This window comes from Rhinopithecus roxellana, chromosome 8, assembly GCF_007565055.1.
Source record: "Rhinopithecus roxellana isolate Shanxi Qingling chromosome 8, ASM756505v1, whole genome shotgun sequence".
NCBI classification, from domain to species: Eukaryota; Metazoa; Chordata; class Mammalia; order Primates; family Cercopithecidae; genus Rhinopithecus; species Rhinopithecus roxellana.
In genome coordinates, this window is record NC_044556.1 from 44855523 (window position 1) to 44874817 (window position 19295).

The 19295-nt window shown below is 44.9% G+C and overlaps 1 protein-coding gene across 1 annotated transcript; it reads left to right on the forward strand.

The window, feature by feature from the left end:
• Positions 1-11053: 11053 nt before the first annotated feature.
• On the forward strand, positions 11054-16956 carry CRNN (cornulin). Its single transcript, XM_010374710.2, has 3 exons — positions 11054-11114; positions 13443-13593; positions 15080-16956. Exons 2-3 carry the CDS (start codon positions 13456-13458, stop codon positions 16604-16606), a joined length of 1665 nt encoding a protein of 554 aa, XP_010373012.2. The 5' UTR covers positions 11054-11114; positions 13443-13455; the 3' UTR covers positions 16607-16956.
• The last annotated feature ends 2339 nt before the right edge of the window (positions 16957-19295 follow it).

Below are 19295 nucleotides of genomic sequence, written 5' to 3' on the forward strand. Positions count from 1 at the left end.
TGTTCATGATGTCCATGATGCCCACGCTGGAAGGTTGTGGGTTTATCTGAATGAGGGCAAGGAACACCGGGCCCACCCAATGTGGAAAACCGCTTAAAGGTGTTCTTAAACCACAAAACAATAGCATGAGTGATCTGTGCCTTAAAGACATGCTCCTGCTGCAGATAACTAGCCAGACCCATCCCTTTATTTTGGCCCATCCCTTTATTTCCCATAAGGAATGCTTTTAGTTAATCTGTAATCTGTAGAAACAATGCTTGTCACTGGGTTGCTCTTCATAAACATGTGGGTAAATCTCTGTTCGAGGCTCTCAGCTCTGAAGGCTGTGAGACCCCTGATTTCCCACTTCACACCTCTATGTTTCTGCGAACGCACACGTGTGTGTGTGTGTGTGTGTGTGCGTGTGTGTGTGTGTGTCTTTAATTCCTCTAGTGCTGCTAGTTTAGGGTCTCCCCAACCAAGCTGGTCTCAGCGAGTGGTCCCCAAAGTGGGGCCTGAAACTCAAGTCAAACAGTCACTGGAGCAACTGTTGGAAAATGTGGAACTAAGCTGGAGGACACCCAAGTACTCTTAAAGCATTCCCCGTGGTGAGTAAGAAGGGGAACTAGGGAGCATCAGGATAGCAATGGGACAAGTGTGGGCTCTAGTTCATTCCACCTTGGAACATTTTCACACTAAAGATGAGGAGGAAGGAGAGTATAATGAAGCAACAGAAGAGGTTACAGAGCAAGTTTGTTTGCCAGCTAAAGCTAAAGCAGCAAGGGAGGGAGAGGTTCATCCCTACACTTCTGCACACCCTTATTATTATTTTGAAGAAAAAGAGTGGCCTGACCCTCCAGATCTTTCTTTTCTGGAGGACACTGGGTGAAAAGTAGTTGCCCCAGTGACTGTTCAAACAGTGCCTCCAGCTACCACTCTCAGTTCTATTCAGGCAGGAATTCAGCAAGCTAGATGAGAGGGTGATTTAGAGGCTTGGCAGTCCCCTGTTAGAATACACCCCCTAGATCTGTGCCTTAAGGACATGCTCCTGCTACATTTGAGCCTTTTCTTTTCAAATTACTCAAAGAATTTAAACACGCTATTAATCAATAAGGACTAGGTTCTCCTTTTGTAATGGGACTGTTAAAGAATGTTGCTGTTTTCAGTCAGATGATTCCTACTGACTGGGACACTCTTACTCGAGCTCGTCTGACTCCTGCTCAGTTCTTACAATTTAAAACTTGGAGGGCAGATGAAGCTTCCATTCAGGCTGCTCACAACGCCCAGGCCCAACCTCAAATTAATATAACTGCAGACCAACTTTTGGGGGTTGGCGGCTGGGCTGATTTAGATGCCCAAGCGGTCATGCAGGGTGATGCCATAGAACCGCTTAGAGGAGTGTACATTAGAGCTTGGGAAAAAGTCACTTCTGGTGGAGAAAAATACCCTTCCTTTAGTGCTGTAAAACAGGGACCAAAAGAAACGTGTGCAGATTTTATATCTCAGTTACAGGAGTCTCTTAAAAAGGTAATTGCAGATTTGGCTGCTCCGGATATAGTGTTACAGTTATTAGCTTTTGACAATGCTAATCCCGATTGCCAGGCTGCTCTGTGACCTATTAGAGGGAAAGCACGTTTAGTTGATTGTATCAAGGCCTGTGATGGTATTGGAGGTAATCTGCATAAAGCTACTTTGTTGGCACAGGCAATGGCAGGACCAAGAGTGGATAAAGGAAATACTCCATTTCCTGGAGATTGTTTTAACTGTGGGAAGCGTGGTCATACTAAAAAAGAAAGTAGAAAAAATCAGCAAGCCAGGCCGCCAAATAGGAGAAAAAAGAAAACTGCTAAGCCTAAAATATGTCCAAAATACAAAAAAGGAAAACACTGGGCTAATCGGTGTCATTCTAAGTTTGATAAAGATGGGAACCCGATTTCAGGAAATGCCATGAGGGGCCCGTCCCAGCCTCGTTCCAAACCGGGCTTTTCCGGCTCAGGCCATTCCCTCACCCCTGTACAATGTCTGTCCCCCGCCACAGCCAGTAGTGCCACAGTAGATTTATGCTGCACAAAAGCTGTGAGCCTTCTGCCTGGGGAACCCCTGCAAAAGGTCCCAACAGGAGTCTGTGGACCCTTGCCAGCGGGAATGATAGGATTACTTTTAGGAAGGTCTAGTTTAAGTTTAAAAGGAGTACAAATACAACAGGAGTCATTGACTCAGATTACAGTGGGGAAATTCAAATTGTTATATCTACTTCTGTTCCCGGGAAAGCAGAGCCAGGAGAGTGTATAGCACAGCTCCTGATTGTGCCATATGTGGGAATGGGGAAAAGTGAAATTAAACAAACAGGAGGATTTGGAATCACAAATAAACAAGGCAAGGCAACTTATTGGGTAAATCAAATTACTGATAAACATCCTACCTGTGAAACAACTACTCAGGGAAAGAAATTTAAAGGTTTGGTAGATACAGGAGCAGACATTTCAATCATTTTTCTACAGCGCTGGCCATCCACATGGCCAATTCAACCCGCTCAAAGCCACTGAAGTATATCAAAGTAGTTAAATTTTGCATTGTGAAGGGCCTGATGGACAACCTGGGACTATTCAACCAATTATAACTTCTGTACCTATAAATGTGTGGGGGAGAGATTTATTACAACAATGGGGAGCACAAGTTCTAATTGCAGACCAATTGTCTGAGGAAGAGATTCCAGGAGGTTCCCGAGGACCCCCTGGTTGCAGCCATGTCAAGAGTGACACTGAGGAAGACCTCAACTGTCACGAGCAACATCTGCTGAACACAGCCACCCACCTGGGGACAGATCAAGAAGCTGTCACACATGGCAGAAGAAAACCTGAGGAAAGTGGGACAACCAGTCACAATGAGTAATTTAACAACAGCTATGATAGCGGTGATCACCACTGCCATGAGTATTCCTTCAATAAGGGCTGGCACAGAGAACAATTATACTTATTGGGCATATTTATCAATCTTGGCTGGCAATAATGCCTGGATGACACAGTTACACATGCTTTCTGGTCTTGGTATTTACCATAATAAATCTGCTCCTATAATTGAGGCATACCTCCCTCAAAAACCTATTTGTAGACAGGATTGGACCCAGTTAGAAAAAATGAACGTACTTGTTTAGGAAGATTGCATTCCAGAACAGGCAGAGGTGCTGCGCAACGATTCCTATGGAATCTATTAATTGGTCCCCTAAGGGGATGTTTAGCTTGAATTGTACCTCTCGGTCTGCGTGCCATGGCCACACTATGTTCAATTTGTCTGAACAAAATGGTCAGATGGTAGAAATGGTAAGAAGTACGGCAAGAGTTCCTATTATCTGGAAACATGGTGGTATAGTGGCACCTCAACCTCAAATGATATGGCCCGTTGTAGGAGCTAAAGATAAGAATTTGTGGAAACTATTAATAGCTCTTAATAAGATCAAAATTTAGGAAAGAATAAAAAAGCATTTAGAAGGACGCTCTACAAACTTGTGTTTGGATATTGCAAAATTAAAAGAAAAAATATTTAAAGCATCCCAGGCACACCTGACCTTAACACCAGGAACTGGAGTGCTTGAAGGAGCTGCAGACAGATTAGCAGCTAGTAAGCCATTAAAATGGATAAAAACACTTGGAAGCTCTGTGATTTCAATGATGATTGTGCTTTTAATCTCTGTTGTTTGTCTTTGTATAGTCTGCAGATGCAGATCCTGACTCCTGCAAGAAGTGGCTCACTGCAACAAACCTGTCTTTGCTTTTATCACTTTGCAAATCAAATAAGGGGGACATGTTGGGAATAGGCCCCCAAAATCTGGCCATAAACTGAACCCAAAATCGGCCATAAACAAAATCTTTGCAGCACTGTGACATGTTCATGATGCCCATGATGCCCACGCTGGAAGGTTGTGGGTTTATCTGAATGAGGGCAAGGAACACCGGGCCTACCCAATGTGAAAAACTGCTTAAAGGTGTTCTTAAACCACAAACAATAGCATGAGTGATCTGTGCCTTAAAGACGTGCTCCTGCTGCAGATAACTAGCCAGACCCCTCCCTTTATTTCGGCCCATCCCTTTATTTCTCATAAGGAATATTTTTAATTAATCTATAATCTATAGAAACAATGTTTATCACTGGCTTGATGTTCATAAACATGTGGGTAAATCTCTGTTCAAGGCTCTCAGCTCTGAAGGCTGTCAGACCCCTGATTTCCCACCCCACACCTCTATATTTCTGTGTGTGTGTCTTTAATTCCTCTAGTGCTGCTGGGTTAGGGTCTCCCTGACTGAGCTGGTCTCGGCAAACCACCACCTCAGAGAGTCCCATACAGCTCTACGTGCCAATAACTACTTACTGCAAGGCTGTGTCTAGCTTTCGGCAACACAAAAGTTGTATGAGTTGAATATTACTTCTTTATGTTCCATGGAGAACTCTATTTTCACTTCAGAATGATCTGAAAACAATGGCTCCTAACATTAGCTTTATATTCCTTTGTTCTGAAATAGTGAGGATGTATAAACTAATACAAAAGTAACTGAAGAAAGTCTTTAGTAAATCCTTTTGGGGGGAAAAAGGACAGTTGTGAAATATTGCTCACTGTTTTTTCTAGTTCTATTTTTGGATTTTCCAATGTGTGTGTTATTCACAGATTATGCCTTTTAAATGATAGAATGAGTGATCCATTGAAATAGTAATGTCATGCCCATTCCTCTTCTTGGTCTTCAAAAGGATTGTTCACTACTGCTTTAAATAACAACAACAATAATGTTGTAGGGTTCTTCAGTTTACAATGCACTTTTACACACAGGGTATATTTTTAATCTCACAATAACCCTTTGGTGTAAACAAAGGTTATCCCTACTTTATGGATAAGGAAACTCAGGCTCAAAGAGCTTAAGAGGCTTCTCAAGTCATGCAGCCAGTTACACTGTGGAACCGTGTTGGTCTCTGCACTTCTGGAGAAGAGAACCATGCCTGTGTGCCTTCTAATCTTTCCCAAACTGGCTTTATCAATGTGGTCTGAAGAAAATGAATGCTCATGTTTAACAGTAGTCAGTGGCCTCCAGAATGACTTCATAGGCCCTTAGTACTCAGCACCCAACTCTCTTCCTATTAAATAAGAACTATATTTCAAACCCCCCGAAGTGACTTCCCATTTAATGGCTTTCACCTTTGCAAGACTTTGGTGTTCCTTTTTTACTCAGTTTGCTGATCACCTTTTAATCTTGGATACCAACACTCCCTGGAAGGGATAGGTGCTTTGATTAATGGAGAAAGACTTAGGTAAAAACTGACTAACCCTAGTGGAGACCTGTACCAACAGGTTTGTAGGGTGAAAGCCAGCACAAATCCAGTCCATCCTGATGAGAGCTGCACTGGAGTTTTTTTACGAACTCGCTCCTGGGATCCCCTTTTGGCTTTGGATGTGGAGGTATCCCCTCTATCCCCATGAGCATAGTAGTGAAGCCTAGGAGCTCTAAAGGGGTGGAAATATGGGGCCAGGCTTAAGTGACATAGCACCCAGTCCTTATGTTTTCTGGAGAAAGTTGTGCTCGCCTGAGAAATGGGCAATGCTTTCATATCAAGTCATTACACATTTACTGCAAAACAGCCTTGTCCTCAAAAAGGGAGATGATCTAGAAAAGATAATAAAGCAAATAGACAATCAATGGTAATGACGGTAGAGTAAAATAGATGCTGTGAAATGTACCAACAAAAGAATATTTGGAGCAAGTGAATATGTTTGCAGGAGACTTCATCGGAGTGAGTTGATCTGGAAATATATTATGGAGGAAGTGCTATTGGAGCTGTTCTGAATGGATGGGGGGTCTTTGCATGGAGGAGATGGAGAGGAAGCATTCAAGGCCAGAAGAAGGGCTACAGGAAGTCAAGAAGGCAGCAGGAGTTGGATCTTTGCAGGGAAGAGTAGGCCCAAACTTTGACCAGAGATTGTGATAGGAATAAGAACATAGTGAGAAAATTAGTCTGTTTCCTTTACATTTAAGTTGATAAACTTTTGGCACCACCAGGAATTCGTAGGATTCTGAGAAGGAGCAGAGGTGAAGTAGGAAAAGGAGCTCACTACTCCTGCCATGATTTTTCTTCTTTTCCCCTTGGGAAAAAAACAGCTTGGAACCTTCCAGTTTGCAGCTTCTAGGAGTTCTGCCTATGGATTGGACACCTAAATCAGGATATGCAGAGTCCCTACTAAATGGCAGATTCCAGCTCTTCTGGGCAAACCAAGGACACTAACAATCATGTTAGCCATGTGCCTGCTGCCTAGATCAGAACTCAGAGACGCTGCAGGGCCAACACAACCTGTCCGTTCAGGGATTAGGTCCAGATGGCCTGAGAGATACTCACTAAGCCACTGGAAACTGTGTCAACAGGTGCGTCTCCAATATCTGCCTAATCCTCCCTGGCATTTCCACGGCAAAACTTGAGCATCTGGGCTTCCGGGATTTTCTGATTGGGGCTATGTGGAGTGGGTTTGAGAAAAGAGACTCCAAGTTAGGCAGAGAGAGAATAAGAAGGCCCAGAACTTCTCACTGTTCTTTTTTCCTCTAAGAACCATTCCCCCGCAACCCTGTCTTTCAGTAAGGATACGTGGGCCACATGGACCCGCAAATTCTCTCATAACCCAAGCAACTCTAGAAAACAGCTCTCCGGCTTTCAGATTCGGTTTTGTTCTTTTCTGAAGGTGAAGCCCAAGATCATGGAATTTTCTCATCTGCTACTTTTTGAGAGAGATGTGAGTGGCCACCCTGTAGCCATTCATTGTCCCATATTACCGCTGTGTGCTCCTGGGTGAAGGTGAAGATGTCTGGTAAGCAGCATTCTTTAAGGGTTGGGTTTTTGGCTGCCTTTGTAATGGCAGAAATTTAAAGGTAGCCATGTCAGGGTTAACAGTTACCTGCCACCTGATCCAAGAGGACCCAGGTAGCTTACCATGTTGTCTCCCTGTCCCCTTCATCCACCAGCCAATCAAGACCTGACAGCAGACATTGATGAAGCTGCACTGGAAGAGACACTTCATTAGACAGATGGAGTTTAGCCTGCTGAGCAGTCTGCTTCGGCCTCCGTGTGTGTGTGGAGGGGGGGAGGTGGGGGGTGGTAAGTACAGTTTCCCTGTTTGGGGAAGTCAGGAGATAACGATCATGATGTAGGGCTGGAGGGACCCCAAAGAAAAGCACCACCCCCATGAAAGCCCAGCTGTTCTCCCGGGCTGAACCTACAGATGCTTTTGCCAAACATTCTGGATTTTGTCACTGAACAAGGGGGAAGGCGGAAGAAGGAGAAGTGTCAGTATGAAGACAGATTATCTCCTTGGGCTTTGTCCCCAGCATCTCACAGGGCCTCTGGATTTGCGAACTTGCCTTATTTGTTACTCTGGTCCCACAGCTAGTTCACATAGTGGTTAAGCTGGAACACACCATGTTAAGCTGGGTTTAAGTCAAAGGGAATTTCCCAGACTTCAGGTAAGAAACTTCAGCCAAGATGCAAAGCAGAGTGATTAAGATGCTGGGCTCCGAAGTTGAACAGGTTTGGGTTCAAATCCTGCCTTTGCCATTTATTTTCTGTCCTTGGAAAATTAAGTTAGTTAATGATAATTTCTTCATCTATGAAATTGGGATAATATCTTTGCTACTATAGGGTTGTTGTGAGGGTTAAATAAAATGATATGTGTACACTTTTAGCGCAGTGTCTGTACATAGTAGGTACTTAGCAAATAAAATAAAGTAAAATAAAACTAGCAAACCAAAACAAGCATAGGTAGGGAGGTGTTGCTGACATAGACCCTGATCTGTCATATTCCTGAGCAGAGATTCTTTACCTAAGACCTTGTGATATTTGACAATATGTTTTATTTAACATTCTAAAAATTTCTACTTTTCATTTTAAAATAACCGTTTTTGGTGTGTAGGGCCTGTTTGCCCAATCGGGCTAGTTTTCTGGAAAGTAATCTTAATTTGTAGCCCACTAAGTGTAGCAAATACTGCTTGTATCTTATAGAAATAAACCAAGTAGAGGTTAGTAACACATTGTTGAGTAAGTGTATAAGAAAGAATCAAAGTGAAAACTGGGTTTTCATTGCTGAGTTTCTGATCCAGCACCTGGTCTCACTGTCCTCCAGCATACCTGTAAAATGTAACTACTAAGTAGAGTCACTAATGTCAATTTAAATAATAACCATAGAGAGGCTCTCTTTAAAAAAAAAGTTATTTATTTGAGAATAGGGCATTGCAATGGGAATACATGTGCCATAGTAAACTACGTGCATACTCAGGGAGGTAAAGGAAAACAAAAGTTCTTACAGGAAAAATGATGAAAATTACATAATTGTATTGAAATGCATATTCTTGGCTACAAAGATCAATAACAATGGTGTTGCTAGTATGACATTGGACAGGGAGTTGCTGGGCAAATGTTCTCATAGAAGCATTTGTTGTGTAAGGCTATTATGGCCTTCGTGCAAGGTTGTGGTTTTTGCAGTCTTTTGTGACAGTTTTGTTATCAGGTGTACAAGCATGAGAACTCTCTCTTCGCAGCCTTCCCTAGCTCTGTATTTGTCAAGGACTTTTTTGAAGACAAGTGACTCCATTTTGATTCTGAAAACTTGCCCACTAACTTATAACATCTCCTCACAAACTTTACAAACTAAGAAACTTGCACACTCAATTACAGGCTCAGTCCCAATCTCTGCCAACTCATCTCCCCCAGCCCCACCTGCACACTTCAACCCACCTCCACTGACCCAACACACACATACAGTTCTTTAACCTCCACTTCTATGGTACCGCAGCTCCCCACAGCTCAGTCCTGCCCCAGGCACATGTAAAGACCTATTAGGCTTTGGAGGCAGGCAGACCTAAGTTCAAATTCAGGTCTAACTTCCTAGGTATGTGACCTTGGGTAGTTTACTTAAGTTTACTTACTTATTCTTTGTGCCTTGGTTTCTTCATCTATAAATTGGGTTAATGATACGTATCCCACATTCATTTTCTAGATACAACCTCTGGCTTGTTACTTCCCTAACTTTCCATCAGTTCCCAAACATTTCTGGAAGTTCTAAGCCCCTTCAGAAAAAGTTCAAACACCACCCACAGAAGAAGGTCTAATCGGCTCTCCCTCTTGTTCTCCAACTTCACCCTTTCATACTGGCCTTCTTCTAACTCTGATCAGCTAGAAGCAACCTCAGCCCCATCTTGCTCCCAAAGGTTGGGGCCCCTACTCTGCTTTTCCCTGACCAGCATGCCTATCCCACCTTCACCCCAGGACTGGAGCCAACCCGTCCCCATGTAGATAGATCTTTCCAAACACAAAACCTGCATCCTGCCCTCCTGCAGTCTGGAGCTCCCCAGTGCTCTGTGCCCTGAGGGGATGTGCTGGAGGCTGAGCTGTTGCTATGGGGCTGCCCTTAATACACCAGTCTCTGCAACCAAGGCCCTTACCATGCCTTCCCAGCCTGTTGTTCCCTTTCCTGTCTGCTGCATGCTGATCTGTAAGTGAGGATGGTAAAGATGATTTTCCCTTCCAGAGTCACTCAGGAAGCTAAACAGTATACACTATCTACAAAGTGCCACTCAAGAGCCCTCTTTGGGACTTGGCTTCAGAGCTCAGAAAACTTCCTTCTCAGGAATGGTTCTTCATACATTGAGGATACGTGTGATGTTTATAAAGTGCCAAAACTCAATGAGAGAAGAATAAACGGCAGCATGATGCAACAGAGAACATGGGCCTGTAGTCTGAGGGGCTCTAGTCCAGCACTGTCTCTTCTTCCCTGAGTGGCTACTTCTCTGAGGATTTCTCAGTGTTCTCATTATGAATTGGGCTTAGCCATACCACTTCAGGGGATTACTAGGGAGATCAAATAAGATGAGATGGTAATGAAAATGAACTAAAATCAAATGAAATGAAATGGCAATTACCATCATCATTAACCTCTTGGGGACTTTCCCCTGGGATGGCCAGGCTATAGACTTCATGAGAGTTGAAACTGCTGACATTGTATTCAACACTCTATTCCTAGGGCCTTAGCCCTCTGCCTGAAATGGAGCAAGCTTTCCACAAATATTTGCTGATTAGCCACCCATTGAGTTTCCTGTCCTTGCAATGAGGAGTTTGCACATGATCATGGTAAGCCTTTTTTCTCACCAGCTACAAAATGCTACCTACCCATAGCATGTGGTGGGGAAGGTATTAACTTTTTTTGTTTTAATTTAAAAATGAGACCCAACTTTAAAGAGATGAAACTGGCTTTCTTATGTCTCATACACTAGGTGTGAAAGGCACTTGCAAAACAAGAATTCAAAAAATGTTCTAAGTGATAGCAGTTCTGAGTAACATCACCACAAAAACATGTGTGGCCTCTCAAAGTGGCTACTTTGTAAAAGTTAACCTCAATAGATATATTCTTGAACATTTATATTAAAAAAGGAAAGAGTGGCTGGGCACAGTGGCTCACGCCTGTAATCTCAGCACTTTGGAGACAGAGGCAGGTGAATCACAAGGTCAGGAGTTCGAGACCAGCCTGGTCAACATGGTGAAACCCTGTCTCTACTAAAAATACAAAAATTAGCCGAGCGTGGTGGCTCACACCTGTAATTCCGGCTACTCAGGAGGCTGAGGCAGAGAATTGCTTGAACCTGGGAGGTGGAGGTTGCAGTGAGCTGAGATCGCACCACTGCACTCCACCTGGGCGAGAGGACTCCATCTCAAAAACAAAAAAAAGCGGGGTGGGGGGAAGAGTCCCATGACTTTGTAGGCTCATGGAGACAAAGAATGTTCACCAGGACCCCAGCCTGTGCCAAGCACTGCTGAGCCCATCACAATGGAAAGAAGCTTCCCTGTCAAGAGGACTCAGCTACAGAAAGCACCAAATGTGGTAGGAGGGGCCTGCTAATTAGACCAAGGCAGTCACACATCAGCAGGTAAAACAGAGACAAGAGGAGGTGGGGCTGGGCTGGGCTGAATCTTGGATGAATCAAGCCTTCCCATAGGGCGGGATATCCTGTCTAAAACAAGATCCTTGGTTAAAACCCCTATAAAAGGTTCTCATCACACTGACCTGGTACTCCTCACACCACGTAACAGCCACTTGTTTCATCCCACCTGGGCATTAGGTAAGTCCCCTCATAAGAAACCTCTTTCTCATTCTCAGTGTCTTGGGGATCCAAGCTCATAAAACTGGGGCAGTCAGATATGAGTTTCCTTCAGAGCTAGCTGTGGGCATTGGGTAAACCAACGCTAACATTGGGAAACATGCTCTCCTAAAGCAATCCAACTTTCTCCTCCTCCCTGAGGCTGGCCTGGCAGCAGCTCCTGTCACTGGGAAACTATGTGAGCAGCTGGTATGGGGCCACCCATGGACCTTCCTGGATCAGCAAAGGTTTCTTGTTTCTAAGGCTCTGGAAGCTTGTTTGCAGTGCTGAGAGTCTGTGGGATCAGAATCAGTTTACTTATGGCAACCTAGAACAGTAAGATCAAACTGTGTCATGAATGAAGGAGCTTACATGATTCCCCTCTCCTACACCAGGATGATATTTAGGCAAAATATTTGTAGATTTATTCTAAGGAATCTAAAATGCAACTAAAAGGTCATCTTACTCTTTCTATTATCTAAAGGTCAGTGGTTAAAGTCGGCTACATGGTTTTAAAAAAAGAAAGATATTTTTCATCTATGTTGAGGAAAAATATTCCCAGTTTTTTACCTTGATGAAAAGTTTGCCTGAAAATGTTGGTTACCAGATCCAAGAAAGGGTTTCTCCTGAACAACCCACTTTTTGCTATAACCTACTGAGTCCTCATGGCCACACTGATCTGCTTTTTCTAGATCTCAAGTCTCCTTCCTTCCTTTTTTCTCTTTCTTCTCCTACCTATATCTGCCTCATCCCATCCTCGCTTTGGGTTTCCAGTTGCTGTAGGCTCCATCTCTCCTTGCATTTGAGACTTGTCATCTTTGATACCATCTCCTTTGGGTCTCTCCAAGGCTTCTGCTTAATGAATCTTCAAGTCTCTTTTCCTCTTGTTCATGCAACCAAACCCAGGCCCCACCTCAACCTACCTCCAGACTTCTGGCTAATGAAAAAGAAAAGCTTTCCCTTTGATTAAGAAGCAACTCGTAGGCCGGGCGCGGTGGCTCAAGCCTGTAATCCCAGCACTTTGGGAGGCCAAGACGGGTGGATCACGAGGTCAGGAGATCAAGACCATCCTGGCTAACCCAGTGAAACCCCGTCTCTACTAAAAAATACGAAAAACTAGCCGGGCGAGGTGGCGGGCGCCTGTAGTCCCAGCTACTCGGGAGGCTGAGGCAGGAGAATGGCGTAAACCCGGGAGGCGGAGCTTGCAGTGAGCTGAGATCCGGCCACTGCACTCCAGCCTGTGCGAGAGCGCGAGAGTCCGTCTCAAAAAAAAAAAAAAAAAAAAAAAAAAAAAAAAAAAAAAAAAAAAAAAAAAAAGGAAGCAACTCGTAGGTCACCAGAAATCTGGACCTGATGGAGCCACATGCCTGTTGGGCAAGCTGACTTTTCTGATAAGTCCCTGGGCTGTGGAGAGAAGTGACATTCAGAGAAACTTGGGCCTTCAGAACTGGAAGGCCTCCCACCCAAAGAAGGTTCCCCCTCTCCAGCATTCCCAGCAGATGGTAGCCCAGCTTCTTCCCACTTTCCCCCCCAAAAAAAACAAGAAAGGAGGGCTGTGTCCCTGGAATTCCTGCTTGGCTCCCAGCCAAGACAGGGGTTGACTCACACGTGTATTTACTTCCTCTTGGTGTTCCCAATGGGACCCTAACACCTTGTGATGAGCAAATAAATCCTGTCCACAGGGTACATTCTAGAAAGCCCATTGCATTTGGGTTAAGGAGAGATGGATTCTAGGATTTCTTTGCTCCTTAAAAATTGTGTGGCCTAACTTCTCTGAGCCTGTTTCCTCACCTACTAAAAAAAGTGGAAATAATAAGGATTAGAAGAGATGATGCACAGGCAAGTGCCTTGTGAGCAGTAGAGTGATTATATAAGTGTACAAAAATTATATGTGTGTATATGTGTATAATAGCATAATAATTATATTTAATAAGCAGCACTTAATATAAGCCAGGCATCTGCCAAATGCTTTTTATGAATTATGTCTTTAAATCTTCACAATAATCCTATAGAGTACTAATATCACCTGCATTTACAATGAGTAAACTGAGGCATGGAGAGGCAAAGCAACTTGTCCCAACTCACACCATATGTAGGTGATGGGGCCAGCATTTAATCCTGACTCAGGAATCTGCCTCCATCCTGTGTGCTCCTCCTTCCCACACATAAGATGTATTACGTAGGAAAGGACAAAGGAAGCCCAAAAACAGAGCTGAACATGCAAGGAAAGACCTAGCAGCAGACGTGCTCTAAAGGAAACAGCTGAGGTTGATTAGAGAGCCTCCAAGGGGATTTTTTCATCTTGTCCAGGTTGACTTCAAAGATGTCTCAGTTACTGCGAAACATTAATGGGATCATCGAGGCCTTCAGGCGCTACGCAAGGACGGAGGGCAGCTGCACAGCGCTCACCCGAGGGGAGCTGAAAAGACTTTTGGAGCAAGAGTTTGCCGATGTGATTGTGGTATGGTGTGCTGAACCGGGTGGAGAAGGGACATAGCAGGAGAGTGATACCTTGTTTGCCTGCAGAGGCCTTGCCTGGGAAATTTGAGGAGGCAGCAGATAAACCCAGGCCTGCCAGGACAGATGGCAACTGTGCAGGCAGAAAAAAAGGTGAAATAACCGGAGATGGTCATGGGAGTTGGCAAGTCCTGGCTCTTTAGATTAAAACCTTGGTTTTAATTAATTCTAACTTAAAGACAAGGTAAAGGGACTCTAAAAGGACAACTCAGAGAAGAGCACAGCCTTGGATTATTTCAGAATGAAAATAACTGCTGCTTTCTGCTGCCTCTTACATTTGATATAGTAAATATTTCCCACGTCTATCTGAAATGTAATCATCCATTCATAGGCATTCATTAGAAGCATAGCTCTGGGCTTGCACAAAGCAGTTATTCAAAAATATTAGCACACCGATCACATCAGAAACAAAATTTTGAAGAGCAGGTTGTTAACAGCTAGGGGGAGACTTCGGGGCCCCACCCCTCCTGACAAACCGGAACCAAGGCCTGATGCACTTTCCTGTCTTTGGTTTGCATCTAAAGCAACCGGGATGATGATGGCCTTGGGGACAAGGATGTATGGGCACAGAAGGATGCTGCGTCCACATGCTCAGGACAGCCCTGTAGGCCCACTGCATCCCTCCCTCTTTATCGTGGGAAAACATCTGGGCCTCAATGAGGAGAGCACAGAATTCCCATGGGGCTGTGTTCCCAACCTGCTGCTCTTTTTTTTTTTTTTTTTTTTTTTTTTTTTTTTTTTTTTTTTTTTTTTTGAGGCAGAGTCTCGCTCTGTCGCCCAGGCTGGAGTGCAGTGGCCGGATCTCAGCTCACTGCAAGCTCCGCCTCCCGGGTTTACGCCATTCTCTTGCCTCAGCCTCCCGAGTAGCTGGGACTACAGGCGCCCGCCACTTCGCCCGGCTAGTTTTTGTATTTTTAGTAGAGACGGGGTTTCACCGTGTTAGCCAGGATGGTCTCGATCTCCTGACCTCGTGATCCGCCCGTCTCGGCCTCCCAAAGTGCTGGGATTACAGGCTTGAGCCACCGCGCCCGGCCCAACCTGCTGCTCTTTGTGCTGGGCCTGCTGAAGAGACTAAGGCCTCAGTGCCAGGGGCAAGATGCCAGGGGCAGCTCAGTCAACCTGAGAGCCCAAAAAGTTGCATTGTGAATTCAATAATTTATTAACTCTTCAATAAACCTTTATCTAATTTTCCTGCAGTGCAGAAATTGTGCCAAATAGAGGCTACAAAACAAAAAATGCTCCCTACACTTGAAGGAGAGAGACAGGACTGAAAAAATAAAAAATAAAGGCAACTAAGTCTTGCTGCTGCTCTAGCCGTATGTGTGTGGAGTGTGGGGTCTGTGGCAGGGGAAGCTGGCAGCAGAGTGGAAGGGGCCTGCCTATGTCCTCCTCAGGGGAGGGATGCTGACTTCACCTCATCTTCTCCTCAGAAACCCCACGATCCAGCCACTGTGGATGAGGTCCTGCGTCTGCTGGATGAAGACCACACAGGGACTGTGGAATTCAAGGAATTCCTGGTCTTGGTGTTTAAAGTCGCCCAGGCCTGTTTCAAGACACTGAGTGAGAGTCCTGAGGGAGCCTGCAGCTCTCAAGAGTCTGGAAGCCTCCATTCTGGGGCCTGGCAGGAACTGAATGAAGGACAGAGAAGTGGCACTGAAGTGGGAAGGGTAGGGAAAGGGCAGCATTATGAGGGGAGCAGCCATGGACAGAGCGAGCAGCCTTCCAGAGGGCAGAACAGACCTGGGGCTCAGACCCAGGGTCAGGCCACTGGCTCTGCGTGGGTCAGCAGCTATGACAGGCAAGCTGAGTCCCAGAGCCAGGAGAGAACAAGTCCGCAGACACAACGCTCTAGGCACACAGAGCAGACCCAGAGAGCTGGAGAAGGCAAGAGGCATCAGACCACAGAGATGAGGCCAGAGAGACAGCCACAGACTAGGGAACAGGACAGAACCCACCAGACAGATGAGACTGTGACTGGATCTGGAACTCAGACCCAGGCAGGTGCCACCCAGACTGTGGAGCAGGACAGCAGCCACCAGACAGGAAGAACCAGCACCCAGACACAGAAGGCCACCAATGACCAGAACAGAGGGACTGAGATCCATGGTCAAGACAGGAGCCAGACCAGCCAGGCTGTGACAGGAGGACATGCTCAGACACAGGCAGGGTCACATACCCAGATACCCACCCACACTGTGGAGCAGGACAGCAGCCAACAGACAGGAAGAACCAGCACCCAGACACAGGAGGCCACCAATGACCAGAACAGAGGGACTGAGATCCACAGTCAAGGCAGGAGCCAGACCAGCCAGGCTGTGACAGGACATGCTCAGATACAGGCAGGGACACACACCCAGACACCCACCCAGACCGTGGAGCAGGACAGCAGCCACCAGACAGAAAGCACCAGCACCCAGACACAGGGGTCCACCAAAGACCAGAACAGAGGGACTGAGATCCACGGTCAAGGCAGGAGCCAGACCAGCCAGGCTATGACAGGAGGACATGCTCAGACACAGGCAGGGTCACACACCCAGACTGTGGAGCAGGATACAAGCCAAACTGTAAGCCACGGAGGGGCTGGAGAACAGGGACAGACCCAGACACAGCCAGGTAGTGGTCAAAAATGGACACAAGTGAGCAACCCTGAGGCAGGAGAGACGGTACCAGGAGGACAGGCCCAGACTGGGGCAAGCACTGAGTCAGGAAGGCAGGAGTGGAGCAGCACTCACCCAAAGCACTACGTGACAGAAGGGCAGGGAGACATACAGCCCACTGTGGTTGGTGAGGAATGGGTTGATGACCACTCAAGGGAGACAGAAATCTTCAGGCTGGACCAGGGCAACTTGCGTACCAGTGTTTCCTCAGCACAGTGCCAGGATGCAGCCCAGCCAGAAGAGAAGCGAGGCATCACAGCTAGGGAGCTGTATTCCTACTTGAGAAGCAACAAGCCATGACTCCCCCGACTCCAATGTCCAGTACTGGAAGAAGACAGCTGGAGAGAGGTTGGCTTGTCCTGCATGGCCAGTCCAGTAGGTGCATCCCTAGACATCAGCTCTTTATTATACAGCTTCCCTTTTAGGTCTTTCTCAATGAGATCATTTCTGCAAGGAGCTTTCTGTCTTAAACTCTTCTCTTTTACCTGCTTTGTGGTGCAGACCCTCTCAGGAGCAGGAAGACGCAGAGCAAGTCACCCTTTTGTACTGAATTGTCCTCATCTTGTGGGGGTTTCAGGACTATTTTTATCTCTGACATCTATCTATTGCCCAGTCTACCCTAATGCATCAATAAAACCTTATGCAACTGGCCTCTGTGTCTCATTCGATCACCTTCTGTTGACATTACAGGCCAAGGGCTGTAGAGTTATGAGATGATGAACTGGACATAGTCCCTACCTTTGAAGAGCAACTAGTTGAGAAGATTGTTATATGAGATTCCTGCTATATATCATACTTAATACTTGGCAGAGATGGACCAGCTAAGGTTTCGTAGAAAAGGTGCTTTCCTTATGATGGCCCTAAAAGGACAATTAGTATTTAGATAGGCAAAATTCTTCTTGGTCTTTACTACCTCTAATTCTATAGTGTTAAACCTCTATTTACCTGTAAGGTCACACAGGAAGGCTGATTTAAGATTACCAAGAAATGGAAGAAGGTTCCCAGTGACTGTGTAGAGAAAGAGCGAGAAGGTTTGTGTTACTAGGTACTAAGCCAGGGGCCAGAATTTTGTGCTTCCCTTCCTACCTCCCCATCATTGTCAGCTCTGACCTCTCATGATGTCTCACCCACCAGATATAAGCCATGTTATGGGGTAGAGACTATCAATTCTGGTTTATTATAAGAGTGACCAGAAGAACAGTTTTTAAAATAAAGATTTATAGAGCTGGGCACAGTGGCTCACGCCTGTAATCCCAGCACTTTGGGAGGCCGAGGTGGGCGGATCACCTGAGGCCAGAAGTTCAAGACCAGCCTGGCCAACATGGTGAAACCCCATCTCTACTGAAAATACAAAAATTAGCCAGGTGTGGTGGTGGGCCTCTAGTCCTAGCTACTTAGGAGGCTGAAGCAGGAGAATCTCCTGAACCCAAGAGGCGGAGGTTGTAGTGAGCCGAGATCGCACCACTGCACTCCAGCCTGGGCAACAGAGCAAGACTCCATCTCAAAAAAAACAAAAAAAAGATGTATAAACCTAACCCTACAGATGCTGGTTCTAAAGTTTGGAGCCAATTAATATTGTTTAGGAATTTCTTGGGGGTCTTGTGCTTTTGTCAGTAGAGAAGACTAGATACTCTGAAAGATTTCCCAAGACAAAATAACTAGATCCTGCGTAAAGCATTTTTTCCACTGCGTTATTGGTTTACAAGAAGTAAGGGAAATCGCTAAGGAAAAAACAAAATGTGGAATAAACAACAACCAAACAAAAACAAAATGTAGGCTAAATAACAACCTCCAAAGACGTCCATGACCTAATCTCGGAAACCTGTGAATATGTCACCTTATATGGCAAAATGGGACTTCACAGATGTGATTTAGTTAGGAATCTTGAGATGGGACAGGGTGGGGTTATTCTGGCTTATCTGGGTGAGTCCAATATAATCACAAGGTTCCTTACAAGAGTGAGATAAGAGGATCGAAGTCAATAAAAGGAAATGTGGTGATGAAACCAGTGGCTGTGGCCATGTGCTATGAGCCAAAGAATGTGTGGAGAATAGAATCTGGAAAAGGCAAGACATTTTCTTCTAGAGCCTTCAAAAGTAACATAGCCCTTCTGCCACCTCGATTTTAGACTCCTGACCTTCAGGGCTGTAAGAGAATGAAATTTTTGTCATTTTAAGGCATTAAGTTTATGGTAAACTGTTACAGTGGTGATAGAAAACTAATATACCAAACAAAAATCTAGAGCTGGAGCCAGAGTAGTAAAGGGTAAATGTGTGAAAGGCAAGGTTGCTCTTCTGAGGACAAGTTGATTTTATATCGATTCACACTGAATTGTAAGTACAAAGACCAAAGAAAAACAGCAAAGAAAATGCAAAGACTCAGGGAATATTGCTCCCATGAGCCCGTTCTGGGGAATCTACTAGAGAATCAGCACACATACATACACACTAAACCCCGAATCATAGAACTGTTCGGCATACAATCTGATGATGCACATTTAAATATATTTCACTGTAGAACTAAGACTACATAATATGGATAAAGGTGACAGAACAGCATTCCATGTTATATGCACTGAAAATTTAAATACAATACAGCTAACAAAAAAATGAAGGGAGAAAGAGAAAGCATACAGAAAGTAGAATGAGCTCCCTGAGTGTCTTAATATAAGCATATGCTTACAAGGAAAAACTGGGAGTAAAAGGATATCACTTCACATTAGATACTGAGGAAAGAAGAAGGAAGATAAGGTGAAAATTTCCAGAAAATTTCATTATTACTTAGAGTAGGAAGTGAATATGCCATTTATTAAAGCGAAGGGGGAATACAGAATACACATTACATAAAGATATACTATAAGATGACAACACAAATACGAACCTTCCTCAACACCAAAAGACATTCTAGAAAAAAGCAAATAACACAGACAACAGAGTGGATGTTGTTATTTATGTAAAAGATATATATTTTCATAAATAGGACATAAAAG

Excerpts from the sequence above, each read along its gene's own strand:
- CRNN (XM_010374710.2), top strand. The coding sequence starts at position 13,456 with ATGTCTCAGTTACTGCGAAACATTAATGGGATCATCGAGGCCTTCAGG. Across the intron at positions 13,594-15,079 it reads AGTTTGCCGATGTGATTGTG|AAACCCCACGATCCAGCCAC; the intron begins GTATGGTGTGCT and ends TCTTCTCCTCAG.